This window comes from Andrographis paniculata, unplaced genomic scaffold (assembly GCF_009805555.1).
Source record: "Andrographis paniculata isolate CXL003 unplaced genomic scaffold, ASM980555v1 Contig37END, whole genome shotgun sequence".
NCBI lineage: Eukaryota > Viridiplantae > Streptophyta > Magnoliopsida > Lamiales > Acanthaceae > Andrographis > Andrographis paniculata.
The window spans coordinates 7,028,623-7,045,448 of NW_026137570.1; the positions used below are offsets into that span (position 1 = coordinate 7,028,623).

General features: G+C 25.6%; 1 protein-coding gene across 1 annotated transcript; it reads left to right on the plus strand.

Annotated features, from left to right (window-relative positions):
* Nucleotides 1-7,716: 7,716 nt before the first annotated feature.
* LOC127250671 (ATP sulfurylase 1, chloroplastic-like) lies at nt 7,717-12,141 on the plus strand. The gene is made up of 5 exons (XM_051274059.1): nt 7,717-8,359; nt 9,385-9,790; nt 10,639-10,899; nt 11,203-11,289; nt 11,679-12,141. The coding sequence occupies exons 1-5, from the start codon at nt 7,848-7,850 to the stop codon at nt 11,814-11,816; spliced, it is 1,404 nt and encodes a 467-aa protein (XP_051130016.1). The 5' UTR covers nt 7,717-7,847; the 3' UTR covers nt 11,817-12,141.
* The last annotated feature ends 4,685 nt before the right edge of the window (nt 12,142-16,826 follow it).

Genomic DNA, 16,826 nt, shown 5'->3' on the forward strand with positions numbered 1-16,826 from the left:
TATAATATTTTTTAAATGTAAAATTAAATTTTAACTTAATATAATAAATAAAAAATATATATTTAATTTGATTTTTTTTTAAGAAAAATATATTTAAATAGTAAAACTAAGTACAAAATCTTACAGCTAAACACACAAAAAATTAAAAAAAAAAAAATAACTTCTAAATTTCAAATTTATTTATGGAGATATATAGCATGTCAAATTGACAATATTCAATTTCCACACACACATATATATATACATACATATATATACTATATATATATATTCTCTAAATAGGGACCATCCCAACCCCACCCCACCCCACCCTACCCTATGATTTAGTTGTAGTAGTTGTTATTATTATATAGTAGGGTTTAATTCCATAGCCCTTTTTTTCCCCCTTTAATATTATTTCTTATTCGAAACCCTAATCCCCCACTTTTCTCCATTAATACTGACCTAATTAGCTTGGGACCTCTCTATATATATACATACATACATACATACATTCAGACACCAAGCTCCATTACTGATCGATCTTTTACAGCGTGCATATGAAGGATTAGCAGCAGCAGAAGCAGCATCTGGTAAAGCTGCCAGCATGATCTAAATTAATAATCTCCCAATTCTTCGATCGATTTAATTTAGATCATGCTGTAGCTTCATCTCATGCTCCTAATTGCCAAACCCTAATTTTCAATCTTCTTCCTCAAGAACCCTAAAGCTAATAATTAGGATTTTATTAGTTTACAGTCCATCTCTTTTTCTTTTCTTAATTGATTCGATCCTGTTAGATATATATATATATATATGTGTGTGTGTGTGTTTTCTTGTTCTGTGGTGATTTTTTTATTTATTTTTTAAAAATTTTGTATATATGTTTTTAATATTTGATTTGATTTTATGAAGGTTGCAGAGTTGCAGTGAAGAAAACTCACCAAACAGATAAGTAATTGAAATTAGGGATTATTTATGTTGTGGATTATTTGTGTGCATTTTTAATTTCATTTGTAGTGTTTGTGTGTGTTCATATCTCTGTGTGTGTGTTTATTTTATTATATTTTATTTCCTTTTATGTATTGAGATAAAAATAATCGTGTCATAGTAATATTTTGAAAATAAAAACAAACGGTGAATGTGATGTTTTTTTTTTTGGAAAAAAATATAAATGAAATAGTGAAAATGAGGGAAAAGAAAAAAAAAATGTTTACTTAGGTTCTATTTTTGTGTTGTGTATTTTATTAGATATTTTCTAAATAAAAAAAAAAAAAAAAAAAAGAAGAAGAATTTCAAGTAACTAACCACAAACACATTTCTTGAAATTCTTTGAAGTTGGAAATGTTTTGTTAATTCTTCTCAAGTTGTTTGGTTGTGGTTGAAAATTGACTTGAAATTGTATATTAATTTAAATTTTGGTTTAAATAATATTTTGATACGATATTCTATGAGAAAAAAATAATGTATTTTTGTTATTTACTGTGAGAGTGAACAGTGTTTCAATTTGAAATCATAAAAATATCAACCATACCTATCTCGGTTTCTTTGAAATTATTTTATTTTTTTATTGTATAAATTTTATTCTTTTCTGTAAATAAATATATAAATTCATTTAACATACATTCAAATATATATATATATATTAATTTAGTATGCGATTCACTTTTTTCTTTCTTACATTCTTTTCTTTTAAATACACACATAAAATATTCTTAATTAACTTGTTTGCAATAACACATTTAAAAGTACACAAAAACTCATCATCTTTGCATTGAAAATTTTAGGTCAATTTTTCGTGAATTATGTTTAATTTACACAATATATATCGTTTATTTTAAAAGTATTATGCCACCGTATTTTATGAAATAATAATATGCACGCCCCGTGAATGGATAACACTAATAGCGACTTCAAATAACAGAGTGATTTTCATACTGACTGGGTCAAATATCGAAGCGAATTCTATGTTAATTTGACTCGGTCAACATATTTAAGTAAAACGTACCACACATGATAATACAACATACAACATATATTCTGACAATACATAATACTCCTCCCGTCCCATAAGTAAATATCCATTTATTTTTTGCACGTAATTTTAAAAATATTAGTATTATATTGGGATATAGTAGAAATAAAGTAGAAATGACTGAAATAACCTTATTAGTATGTGTGATATAAAGGTAACGACATTTGTGTAATATATTGTAAGTTGTAAGGGTACTTGTAATGTTAGGTAGAGAGTACAATTACTAAAAAAAAAGAAATGGGCACTTTGTTATGGGACGGGTTAAAATGGAAAAAAGATACTTTGTTATGAGACGGAGAGAGTATAATTTAATATAGTATAATATATTATTAATTTCAACACAAGAATATATATATATATATATTTATAAGCTACAATACAATATATAAACTGCACAACACATGCTTCTGTATAATACAACACTATGCTTTGTTATATATAACCACCTACGATATAATGGTCGTCAATTCAATGGTGCCTATTGTTGGATTGGAAGATCGAAGACATCTCTATGACTATTCACACCTTCAATGCATCGACTATGCGATCATTTGATTATTCAATTAGTACAAATGATGCCGATGTGGAACAAATTAGGACAAGAGTTGCAATATCATTTTCTTAATTTGAAAATTATGTGAAAAAAATGAATCAATACTTTCAAATAATTGATTCTTTCATAATAAAATTATTTCCGTAGTCATCGATTTAAGTGTGCTACGAACATTTTATTTTGTTTGGTCTTCAAATCACACGTGTTCAGAGTGTGTATGTTTTGATCGTTGTTACTTTTGGACGAATAGTGTGTTCAATATGAAATTTATGATATATACCTATAACTTTTGTGTGTGTATGTGTGTTTGTTTGATAGACTTGTTAGAATTTCTATTATTCATTGAATTTTTTTTAAAAAAAAATATTAAATCAAATATTTATTTTTAATTTTTTATAGTATACTAAAAATCAATTATACATTCAAAACATCACATCATCTATTTATATCACATCATTCAATTATTTCAATTCAAAATTTTTACTATTTAAATCTCAACTCAAAATCCAAATCCCAAACAAACATATTACTTCTTGTTGCAATCTAGTTCATTGTATACATATAAAATTTCGAGTATGATTTTTTTCTTGGAGTTTAATGGGTTTTTTTTTTTTTTTTCTTGAATAATAGTTTGAATGTATCTTTTTTTATAAAATGATATTTTTTATATAGAAAATCGCAATAATTACGTGACAATAAAAATATTAAAACTAAACTAAAAAAGAACAAAAACAAATAACCTTAAAAAACGCAAAACACTCTAAAGCAAATGATCCATTATTATTATTATTATTATTATTATTATTATTATTATTATTATTATTATTATTATTATTATTGTTATTTTTATTATGATTATTTATTTATTTATTTTCAAATACAAATAAGATACTCTCAACTTGTTTGCAATAGCAAATCTACTATCTAGTACAAAAAATAATCATCTAAATTTGCACAAATTGCAACCTAATATAGTAACAAATATTTAATCTATCCCAAATATTTTTGCTATTATTTCTATTTTTGTATAAAAGATAAAAAGTTGTATAATTCAGAAAAATATATTTAAAAAATCACCTAAATAGAAAATAACGACAGAATGGTAAAAACAAATATTACAACAAATAAACGATTAAATATATTTAATAGATTTTTTAAAAAATAAATAAATAAAATTGCGAAGTAATAATATATAGCACATGCAATATCTACATGGGTTATAAAACATCAATCACTAAAACACAAACTTACAAACATTTTGTTTGATGGGCCTAAGGCCCACTTTGACTTGGGCCTAGTTTTTATTGTTTTATCTTTATTATAGTGTGTATGTATATATATATATAATGGTATTCATTAAATAATTTTTTTCTTTAGTTTAATTTTTATGATATTCTATAAAAATATAGTATTATTTTATTTTAAAGAAAATATTATATTCAAAATATTATTTACTAATAAAAAAAAAAAAAAAAGACAGCCAAACACACCTATAAGCATTGGTTCATTCTTTTGGTTTGATAGAAATGTATCTAATTTTTTTTATCCACATATTATAAATAATACCACAATATATTTATAATAATATCATTCAATATTTTTTCAAAACAACTACTCCAAATTACGAAAATATTTTTATTTTTTTTATTCAAATCAACTATTTTTATACAATAAATATTATTATTTTCTTAAAAAAATAATTTTATTTTTTCATACAAAATTATATTGTGTTTAATATTTTTTAAATAATAATAATAATCATAACTTTTTTTTTTAATTCGTTATCAAACGAACATATATTTTAATAACAGAGAAAATAAAATAAAATCAACAATGAAAATCTTGCTAAAAATCTAAAAATATACTCCCTTCATCCACAAACTAATATCCTATTTTTATATTTGGGACGTCCAATAACTATTGTCCTATTTTCTTTTTTAAACACAAATTTTATATTTTTACGCTTCATTCATTTATTCTTTTAATCTCTACCATACACCTAAAGGCAAATTTGTCAATTCATAACAAAAGACAAATCACCTAAAAAATTGTGTAAATATACTTTAGAATAATAGAAATTGGACGGAGAAAGTATATTTTTATCTAAATGACATATAAATTAAATAATAAAAAAATACAGAATTTGAAATCAAAATCAAATCCACAACTTCATGTCTTCGTCCTTCCCGTCGCTAACTCTAAAGGTAATATTTATCTTTGCGTCGGTATACTTAATATTAAAAATATATTTAATATAAATTTTTTTACAAATATTCTTTTATTAGTATTATAAGACGCTAATGAAAATATTTTTACAAATTTTTTAATTTATATTATATTTTGATATAATAATTAATATTCAAATATCAACTCCTATATTTATAATATACATAATCATTAATTAATTAATTAATTATTGTGCGGTTACAGTTGCGCTGACGCCCGTTGACTGCAATGAACTCAGTCATTACAACAGAATTTTCAAATTATGAATCTGGACACAATTCTCGGCACATTCATTTGAACGTGTACTTTCACTTTATCTGGGGCTTTTTTTAGACAAAAGTTGAATAAAGTGCAATTTCATTGAAACAACGCATCATTAATAAATAAATAAAAATAAAAGCTTTATTTTATGCTTTTGCAATCCTATGGTTGTTAATAGGATGTCGTATCATACCTAAAGTACTGATTAATATCGTATCGAATTTTTTTGGGACAAAAATATATATCGGTATCGTATCGAAAATTTTAATATATCGAATTTTGGTATATCGAAATTTTCGGTACAGTACAGTATATGCTGTTTATATTGAAATTTTCAATTTTGGTACGATACCGGTATATAACGTTTATATCGAAAATTTATTTTCGGTATAATACCAGTATATATAAAAAATATAATTTTAAATTTCAAAATAATTAAAAAAAATTAAATATCACAATTCTCCACCGCAAAAATATTATGAAAAAATCAATAAATTTTCAATAGTCTACATATTTTTTTTATGATTTAAAAATATATATTATTATTTATATTAATAATTAAATTATTTAATAAAAATTATATTAGTACGGTATCATACCGGTATACCGAGCTTTCCGAAAATTTATATCGATACCGTACCGAAAACTTCGATACGATATTCATACTCTACCGAAATTTTCGATATTTTCGACACGATACGGTACGATAAGTCGGTATTTCGGTATGTTAGGTAAAATTCTTCATACCTAGTTGTGATTGCTAGGAGTTTTGTTTTAATATTAAATTAATTTTTTTAGTTTTATATCATATTAAAATATTATTTTATATGTTAAATATAATATCAATATTTATATATATAATATAGAATAATTGTTTAATTTAAAAAATTTAATCAAATAAAAACTTTCCAACAAACACAAATAGCTTTTTACTATTACCTCAAAAAATATTTGTTTACATTCTTGTGAAATTTAATGATACATTTAAGGGGAAGAAAGAATTATGATTTATAATTTGAGATATTTTAACATTTTACAATTATTCTTACACATGTGTTAATACTATAAAATTGTTCAAAATTATTATTTAAAAATGTATAGTATATACTATCTCCATCCGGCTCTAAGGGTCTCATTTATTTTTTGCGTATTGATATTTGAATATTAATTATTATATCACAACATAGTACAAATTAAGAAAAATTTGCAAAAATACTTTCATTAGTACCTTATAATACTTATAGAAGGATATTTATAAAAAAAAATTATATAAATATAATGATATTTTTAATGTTAAGTATAATGACATAAAAGGTAAATATAACACTTAGAGCCGGACGGAGAGAGTATTATGTAATGAAAAAAATATGTATTTTTTTTTATGAGTGATGTGATGAGATAGAATGTAAAAAATTATATTCTATCTAGAAAATATTGCAGATATATGAAACAAATCGAAATAAAAAATATTGTAGAATAAATAAGTTAGATAAAAGATTATATTTAAAAATTAATGCTAAGAAAATTATTGAATAATTTTGTTTATTTTTAAATAACAAATACCTCTAAAATTCATTGGACTTCACTTTCTTTTCTTTTGAGTATTTTTATTTTTATAATTTCAATCTGAAAGCAATAATCAAATTACAAACAAGACAAACTTTGCAATAATTACTTAATTTGATATAAATACGTATAATACGATGTTTCAAATGTAAAATTAAATTTTAGTGTAAAGAAGTATAATAAATAAATAAATAAACTATGTATTTAGTTTTGATATTTTACAAGATGTAAAGCCTTACAACTAAAAACAAAGTTTTAATATTATTACTCTATTTTTTTAAAAAAAAATAAAAAATAACATATCAAATACTAATTTTGTTATATTATACATTATATTAAAAAAATTATATACAAAATACTACATTCAACAACATATAGTAAGTTTTATCCAAAATAAAAATATATTAATTATTATAAAAATAAATAAAAAAGAATGTGTCAATCTTTATGAAATAAAAAAAATAAAAAATATATTATATTAAAAATTAATTTTATATATAAAATATCAATTTAATACTTATTTACATCAATCCAAAAATACAAAACCCCCCAAACAAAAACATGTTTACGGGATAAAATCAATTTTGTACTAATTTGCTTAAATCAATCTGACAATCCCATGACATATACTCAATTTTTTTTATCATTAAAATTTCCTTAGAAACTTATCCATTTATTTTTTGAACGAGTTTAATGAATATTAGTATTATATTGAAATATAATAGAAATACAAATAAAAAAATTAAATTATCTTTATTAGTATTTTATGATACAAAGGTAATGATATTTGTGTAACATATCATAAATTGAAAAGATATTTATAATGTTAGGTAGATAATACAGTTTTGTTATGAAAACAGACTAAAATAAAAAAATAGATAGACTGTTAAAGAAAAAAATAGAGTATTATTTAAACGTTACCAAACTTTTCATTCAATATATTTATTCAAACTTTTCATTCAAAAAAACATAAAATTTAAATCAATTAAAATTATTTAAAAATAATCCCAAATTACAAAAGAGCAATTTTGCCACCAACAGACCCAAAACCATCCAGGTTCATCCCCCCAATCTCTCCATCACTATAAATAAATTCCGACCACCTTAATTCCAGCCCCAAACGGTTCATAACCAAAATTCCCAAAATACCCTCCACACACAAAATCCCCAAAATACCCCTCGACACCGCCGCCGTCTTCTTCCCTGCGCAAACTTACAAAACCACCAATGGCGGCGGCGGCGATGGCTTCCACCCACCTCCGAACTTCCAATTACGCCACCGATTTCTCACCAAAATTAAAATTCACAGAATCCCCTAACCCTTCCCGCCTCCACCTCCGGCGGGGGGCCCGGCCGGCCGCCGGAATATCCGCGTCCCTGATCGAGCCGGACGGCGGCGAGCTGGTGGACCTGGTGGTGAAGGGGCCAGAGCGGGCGGCGAAGGTGAGGCAGGCGGCGGCGCTGCCACGGATCAGGCTGTCGGCGGTGGAGCTGCAGTGGGTTCAGGTGGTGAGCGAGGGGTGGGCCAGCCCGCTGAGAGGGTTCATGAGGGAGCACCAGTTCCTCCAAGCACTTCACTTCAACTCCATCCGCATCGGCGACGGCGGCGGCGGCGCCGTCGCGAACATGTCCGTGCCGATCGTGCTCGCCGTCGACGACGCGGAGAAGCGCCGCCTCGGCGCGGCGGACGCCGTCGCGCTTGTCGACGGAGAGGACCGCCTGGTCGCCGTTCTCAGCGAGTAAGGGCTTTTTAGTCATTTCAGGTTTTCCTTTCTTTTTGTAAGGTCTTTTTTTTGGATTGTTCGTATTTTTTTTAAAAAAAAAACATTTATGAAAATTTATCTGGACATCAAATTTAAAAAATAATACTATTAAAATATAATTAATATATAATTAAAAATATTTTATTGGAAATAATTATTATATAATATAAATAATTTTATATTAAAATTAATATAACTAATTGATTTAATTAAAAATTTTAAAAAAAATTATAATTAAAAAATTAAAATTATATTAATGTGTATAATTTTTTTTTTAAAAAATGTGACAGAATAAGTGACAAATATTAATGGAAATGTGCATACTGTAAGTGGACGGAATGAGTAAAATACTACCATCGTCCCTCTCGTCTTTAAGATCTTATTTATTTTTTGTATGTTGATTTTTAATATTAATTATTATATAAAAACGTAGTATAAATTAAAAAGTACTTTTATTGATATCTTATAATATCAATTAGAAGGACATTTGTACAACAAATTGTATAAATATAACGATATTTTTAATGTTAAGTACAACGACGCAAAATGTAAATGTGATCCTCAGAAGCGGAGGGAGTATAATAATTCTTCCGTCCCATATTTTTCGTCCACTATTGTTATTATTGTTAGTTTCATCTTATATCTAATAAATATAATTATGCACTTTAATTAAAATTTAAATTTTAAGTATAACTTATAATTTTAATTATATAATAAGTTATGTTAATTTTAATTTATAATTTATTATATAATAATTATTTTTACTAATATATTTTAATTACTTATTAATTATGTTTTCTTTAAATTTCAGTATTTATAATATATTAAATTTAAAATATTTTAAAAATTATATTTTAATTAAATATAAATAATAATTTATATTCCAAGATTTCAACTATTGAGATGATCAAATACATAAGATGATTGTATTATTATTATTATTATTATTATTATTATATATTTTAAATTGTAAAACTTACCTAAGATGCTTGTATTGGCAGCATAGAGATTTACAGGCACAACAAGGAAGAAAGAATAGCAAGAACATGGGGGACCACAGCTCCGGGACTTCCATACGTGGAGGAGGCGATTACAAACGCCGGCAACTGGCTCGTCGGCGGCGACCTAGCTGTGATAAATCCGGTCAAATACGACGACGGTTTGGACCGGTTTCGGCTCTCCCCGGCCGAGCTGCGCGCCGAGTTCGAGCGGCGGGAAGCCGACGCCGTCTTCGCCTTCCAATTGAGAAATCCGGTGCACAATGGGCACGCATTGCTTATGAACGACACCCGGCAAAGGCTCCTCGACATGGGCTACAAGAACCCGGTCCTCTTGCTCCACCCGTTGGGCGGGTACACGAAAGCCGATGATGTGCCTCTTAGTTGGCGCATGAAGCAACACGAGAAGGTTAGTCTCGTGTAATTTTATGCGGTCATTCAAATTTATATTTATTTTTTATTTTAAGTTGTTTTCAAAAAAATAATTCTTTTTTTTTCAAATAAAAAAATTGTAGTACTTTTTATATCCTATCTAACGTGTTCGAATTACTGTAAATACGAGAATTTAGGATAATTATAATTAATAAATAATTAAAAATATATTAGTAAAAATAATTATAAATTAAGATTAAAATAATTTAGTCTAAGATAGAAATAACAATGTCGAGAGGTGGGACTATCGCGTATTTTTATTATAAAAAAGCAAAAAATAATAAAAAGAATACAATCAGATGACTGATGGAATAAAATTGATCACGTATTAGCTTGAATAGTCCTATACACCTGATATTTTGTTTGCATATGTACTTTTGAACGTTTTTTTTACTCGATATAAATTTTGTTTTTATATATACTTTTGAAAATTTTATTGATTAACATAGATTTTATTCTTCAATTTTTTTATTATTTTTTTATTGTTGTATAATCATGATAGTTTCATGTAAAAATATACTCCCTCCATCCCAAAATAATACGAATATTTCAGATATGCACAACAATTAAGAAATAATAGTATTATATTGACAGTGTATGTAAAAGTGTTTTTAAAATATCAAAATACTCATGTTTTATGTAATTATTGTGAAAAAATAGAAATGATTCACTAAAATATAGGGAGGTAATTACCATAAATAGAAATTAGACTACTGTTTTGAAACAACAAAAATGGCAAAATAGAACTACGCTTTTGGGACGAAGAAAGTATCATCTTTTCTTATAAAATATGACTGATGATCATATATATATATTTTGTAATAGGTGCTTGAAGATGGGATTTTGGACCCGGAGACCACGATAGTGTCTATATTCCCATCCCCGATGCACTATGCCGGCCCGACTGAGGTGCAATGGCACGCCAAGGCTCGGATCAATGCCGGGGCAAATTTTTACATTGTGGGGCGTGATCCGGCCGGGATGAGCCATCCACTCGAAAAAAGAGATCTATACGATGCCGACCATGGGAAGAAGGTACTAAGCATGGCGCCCGGGTTGGAACGCCTCAACATTTTGCCCTTCAAGGTGCGCCAAAATTGTTTAACTTTTTATAAATGTTGTAAAAAATTCTTTGATTTATTCACTTACATATAACATTATACATTGTTTCCGCTAAAAATGGGCATTATTCTCTCTGTAAAATATTTAAAAATAAACGAATATCTTAATAATATTTTTGTCATTCTTAATAACTTACAAAATTTGTTTGGTGAATATGTTTATTACAAGTTTAAATTGAACTTCGAATTCTTTTTTAAGATGTTTAAACAATTAAATTATTTTAAAAGCTTGGTAATCCTTGGTAATAATGTTTTATTTATATATCAGGTCGCTGCTTACGACAAAACGCTAGGCAAAATGGCGTTCTTTGATCCATCAAGGGCTCAAGATTTTCTCTTCATATCGGGCACCAAGGTAATATATGTTTATTTCGACATAATAATAATAATAATAATAATAATAATAATAATAATAATGCACATATTATACTATCCGAGACACTTAAAAATTTTAAATTTTTTTTATCTCTTTTATCTATAAATAAATATATTCATATATTCAAAAAATTTCATTTTTTTATAAAATTAACAATCTTAATTATGTATAAATATATACTACATTTTATCTGTGTATATAAAATTTTATTATTTATAAAATTATATACATATTTTATTATTTTTAATTATATATATTATTACATCATAAATCAAATATTATTAATTAAATAAAATTTATCTAATCAAACTTCCAACTAGTCATCTAATCTCATTTTTTCCTTTGCGATTTGTTTGATAATTGGATAGATGCGAAACCTTGCGAAGAATAAAGAAAGCCCGCCGGACGGTTTCATGTGCCCCGGAGGATGGAAAGTGTTAGTCGAATACTACGAAAGTTTGGCTAAATCCGAGAATGAGAGATTGGCGGAACCTGTCCCGGCTTGATCAATGCTCACAATTATAGTCGGAATAAATTAATTGACTTTTGGTCCTTCGTTTACTTCAGACACAAAAATAGGATGCCTCAACACATGTAGCGTAGCACATAAAAAATAAGTAAATAAGAAAAAGATTTCGGCTCTCTTAGTCTTATTTCGAGTAATGTAACACAACATTGGATTGATCGATTGAGGATCAAATTATATGAATGAGTAATGTAACTCAATGTATAAGTTTAGTTGGACAATTAAAAAAGAAAATTGGCTATAATTTTGGTGGAGGAAAAGAATATAAAATATTGGCTATTATTTGGTTGTGGTGTTAATTTAAATTTTTGTTTGAATAATATATTTAAAGGAATATTGATATTGTATTGGTAATTGGTAAAAAATATGGATAAAAATTTTCTTTGTCTTTATGAGTGTATTAGTGTAAAAAGTAGTGGCAGTTGTGTAATAATAATGAAAAAGTAATAGTAGTTTTACAGTGATATGATTACTTATGGAAATAAGACTATTATTTTAAGACGGACAAAAATGGTAAATAAGACTATTGTATTGAAGCGGATAAAGTATATTTTTATTAAAAAATATAACTGAATAAATTCAATTGAAATCATAAAATAACAAACTCCAAGATAAAGTAAATAAAGATGTATTAAATGAAAGGTGATAGCATTATTCAATATTTTCTAAAATGATTACTTCAAATAGCAATAATATTCCCTTAATTTACTAATTTTTCTCTCGGCAAAAGCTTTGGTTTTCTTTTTAGTTTGTTATTTTTTCTTTTTTTTTTTTGTATTTTATATTTAGAGAGTAATTTGATTAATTTTTTGAAAAAAATTAATAATCAAATGCGGCAATTAATATATTGATTGAAAAAATTCAGTACAATGCTGACATTACATAGTAAAAAATACAGTATAAATACAAACAACACATACTGTGATTTGTTTTGGTGGGCTTAATTTGCAAGTTATTATATTCGGTCAAGAGTTTATGCAAAGCGTACTTGAAGAGTAAAATGTTTTATTCATTCTACGTTAATATAATATAAATATAATCACATAAACGGACAATACAATCTATAGTCAAAGACCACAAATATGTGTCCTGTAAGAAATGACCTGATGGTGTGGGAATTGATTCAAATCCCGACGCCTCCAGATAAGGATTATATAGTAATAAAATATTTATTTAAAAAGAATAAAGAATAAAGTCTTTTAACACCAAGAAAACCAAATGAATAGCCCCACAAGTTACAAACTATCCTTTGGGTATATATAAATTTGATGATCCTAAATAATTTAAAGATTATGAAACTTTATTCAATATTTGGGCATAATTAAGTTTGTAACATTATTTCTTTTACTATAAACTAATAGGATGGATTATGCGAAGAGGCGCACAAATTTTTTTGAAATATGAATAGAACGAGTTTCAAGTCTCTAATATATCTTTTATTGATCTAATAGAACGTTTTATTGAACGATGTGTATTAATTTTATAACGTTGTATAGAACAAAACTATTCAACGAAATGCTCGTTCCGTTGGACTATATTTTAAATATATGCATAGTATCGTCGAACATGTAAGTTTAAAGAAAATATATCAAATAGTTTATGATTATATAGTTGATAATGTTGTAACAACTATGGGTATTTTTATTTCAAATGTTTTACTCCCCTCCGTCCTTGCTACGATGTATATTTTACTGTAGATACGAGAATTTATGAGGAGTATAATTAGTAAATAATTAAGAATGTATTAGTAAAAATAATTATCCTATAATAAAAATAATTTTAGATTAATAAGTTTAATTGAAATTAAAAAAATTATAAATTAAAAAATTTAAAATGAGAGTAAAATGTATAATTCTTTTCAGAAAAAAAAAATAACAGAGATAATATATTACATATATCATATTAAATATCAATTTTTCACGCAATATATATTATATATATTCATCAACTATGAAATTCTTTAATTTTAGAATTCATTAGTAGGGTGGTCCTATCATAATCTAGGCCATTAATTGTTCCACAGATATTAAGAATTTTTTGTCGAAAAGGAATCCTTTTAGATGGCTTAAATTATTAATATATACATTATTAGTTATTAAGTTATTTTTGGAATAAAAAATAATAGTAATTTTATAATTATTATTAAAAAATACCGCTCACAAAAATGACATTATTACTTATGAATTTTTTGGTTTTATTATATTCAATGCCACGAGTAGAGTGATGATTGGATCAAATTAGCGGGTCAATCAAATCAGTCAGCACTCTAACTGCAAGATAAATAACACACATATGTAATACTCCATTCGTCCATAAATATACTCTTAATTTGGTTGGGTATGAGATTTAGAAAATATTGATATTATATTGGTAGTTAGTAAAAAGTATGAATAAAAAATTTTTTTGCCCTTGTGAGTGTATTAAGGTAAAAAGTAGTGGAAATTGTGTAATAAAAATAAAAAAGTAGGGGTAGTTTTATAGTGATATGGTTATTTATGAAAATAAGACTATTATTTTGGAACTGACAAAAATGGTAAATAAGACTATTGTATTGGAACGGAGGGAGTATAATATTATGTTTTATAAAAATATATATTGTACTCCCTCCATCATGCAAATGTGTGCTTACTTGACTGGGCACGAGTTTTAATCAAAGTGAGTAATAATTGTTATTTTTTCATTTTATAGTAAAAAAAAATACAAAAGTATAATGATTTTTTACTTAAAAAATAAACGAGAATATTTTTCGATGACAAATCAAAAATGAAAGTAAGCATAGATTTGAATAAGGGAGTACAATTTATATATTATATTGTGTAATATATATGTTTATTGTACCAAAATTAATAATACTTCCCTCTGTATTATAATAATGTATTCATTTACTATTTGCGTCATTATACTTAACATTAAAAATATCTTTATATTTGTATAATTTTTTGTAAGAATGTCATTATATTAGTATTATAAGATACTAATAGAATTATTTTTTGGTATTTTCTCTTGATTTGTAATACTTTTTGATATAATAATTATTATTCAAATATCAATACGCAAAAAGTAAATGAATACTTGATTACGAGACGGAAAAAAATATATTGTATTATCATGTATTGTAAAAATATACGTATATATTATATTATCTTATGTTGTTATTTATGCCATTGTCTTTTATATATATATATATATATTAATTTGAGCAAATCAGCACTCAAAAATATTTTTTGAAAGTTAATTTATTTTTTTAACTATTAAAACCATTATGAGTTTTTATAAAAATGTACTTCTTTCGTCCACCCCGTAAATATATATGCTTTATTATTTTTAGTTTCCAAACATAAAATATCAAATTTTTTTAATATACACAAACTTCACTACATATTACAAATAATTTCACATTTATATTTATTTATATTAATACTCCCACGTTAATTTTATCCACCATATGAATAAAATAGTTTTTACATACTAAAATTATTATCAATTATAATATTTATTCAATTTCTGCAAAAATAAATATTTACTTTTGAAGTAGACAAAAGAACTACTATCTTTGTCCCATAGCAACATTTATTTATTTTTATCATTGTAGTTAATTAACATTAAAAATATTTTTAAATTTGTATAATTTATTCCATAAATAATATTGTATTTGTATTAGAAGAGACTAATAAATGTATTATTGAATTTTTTTCATTGATTTGTATTACGTTTTAATATAATAATTAATATTAAAAAATCAACATACAAAAATTCATGATACTCTTCTTATGGGAAGAAAGTAGTATTATTTTCTTAAAAAAAATATATTATAGCAAAATAACTATTCAAAGTAAAAATAAAAATAAAAATAAACCAAACTAATGCACCTCTTATTATTAAAAGACCAAAGATAATGTTCCCTTTAAGTTATTATTATAATACAATCTTTACAATGTTTATAAAAATTATTATTTTATTTTAATAAAATATCATATGCAACCACAGTTTAGACTTTAAACTAAAATCAAGACCATAATCAAATACAAAAATAACAAACCACTACAATGTGCGACTATCACTTTTTTTAGTTAATTACTTTTTTCATTATAAAAAGAAGGGTAAACTGTTTTTTTTAGTATCGTAATTTTACCCCTAATCATTTTAGTTCCGTAAATGGAGCATGTCACAAATTAATCTTATAAGTGAGAAATTTTCGTTGTTTTAATCCTTCGATGCCGGAGATGTCCGCGTGGCTTGCCGGAGGCTACGTGTCCGCCAGGTCAGCGACACTTGGCGGACATGTGGATTTTATTTTATTTTAAATTTATTTTAAATTTTATTTGCCTTTTTAAATTTTTTTATTTGGTCCAATTTAAAAAATAAAATAAAATAAAATCCACGTGTCCGCCAGGTGTCGCTGACCTGGCGGGACACCTGGTGGACACGTGGCTTCCGGCGAGCCACGCGGGCGTCTCCGGCACCGGAGGACTAAAACAACGAAAATTTTTCACTTATGAGACTAGTTTACGATATGTTCCACTTACCGGACTAAAATGATTAGGGGTCCAATTACATGACTAAAAAAAACTGTTTACCCTGAAAAGAAAACTATCCTCTATTTCTTGTACCTGTGTTTAAAGTTTTTAATAAATAAACTCACATGATTTTTAATAATTATATATATATATTTATAAATTACATTAAATAAAATATCATTTAATCAAAACTCAACAAAATCAAAATCAAAATAAAAAAAGAAAAACACAAGACTCAAACTCAAAATCTAAATCTAAATGAAATACAAATAAAAGTATAATCACATAGAAAATACTTAACTTGCAAAATAAAAAACAATCGTACAAAATAAACCCTAAATCAATGAATAATAATAATAATAATAATAAAGGGATGGATGCAATATTTTTATCATTAAAGTTTGGCAGAACTTTTTTTTTAAGGTTTAATTTGAATTTTAAATTTAAAAATAGTAAAGATTTAAATTAATTAA

What these genes read in the sequence shown, in the direction of transcription:
- LOC127250671 (XM_051274059.1), top strand. Translation starts at nt 7,848, where the DNA reads ATGGCGGCGGCGGCGATGGCTTCCACCCACCTCCGAACTTCCAATTAC. An exon ending in GCATGAAGCAACACGAGAAG is followed by an intron (nt 9,791 to 10,638) that starts GTTAGTCTCGTG and finishes ATTTTGTAATAG; the next exon opens with GTGCTTGAAGATGGGATTTT. An exon ending in TCTTCATATCGGGCACCAAG is followed by an intron (nt 11,290 to 11,678) that starts GTAATATATGTT and finishes ATAATTGGATAG; the next exon opens with ATGCGAAACCTTGCGAAGAA.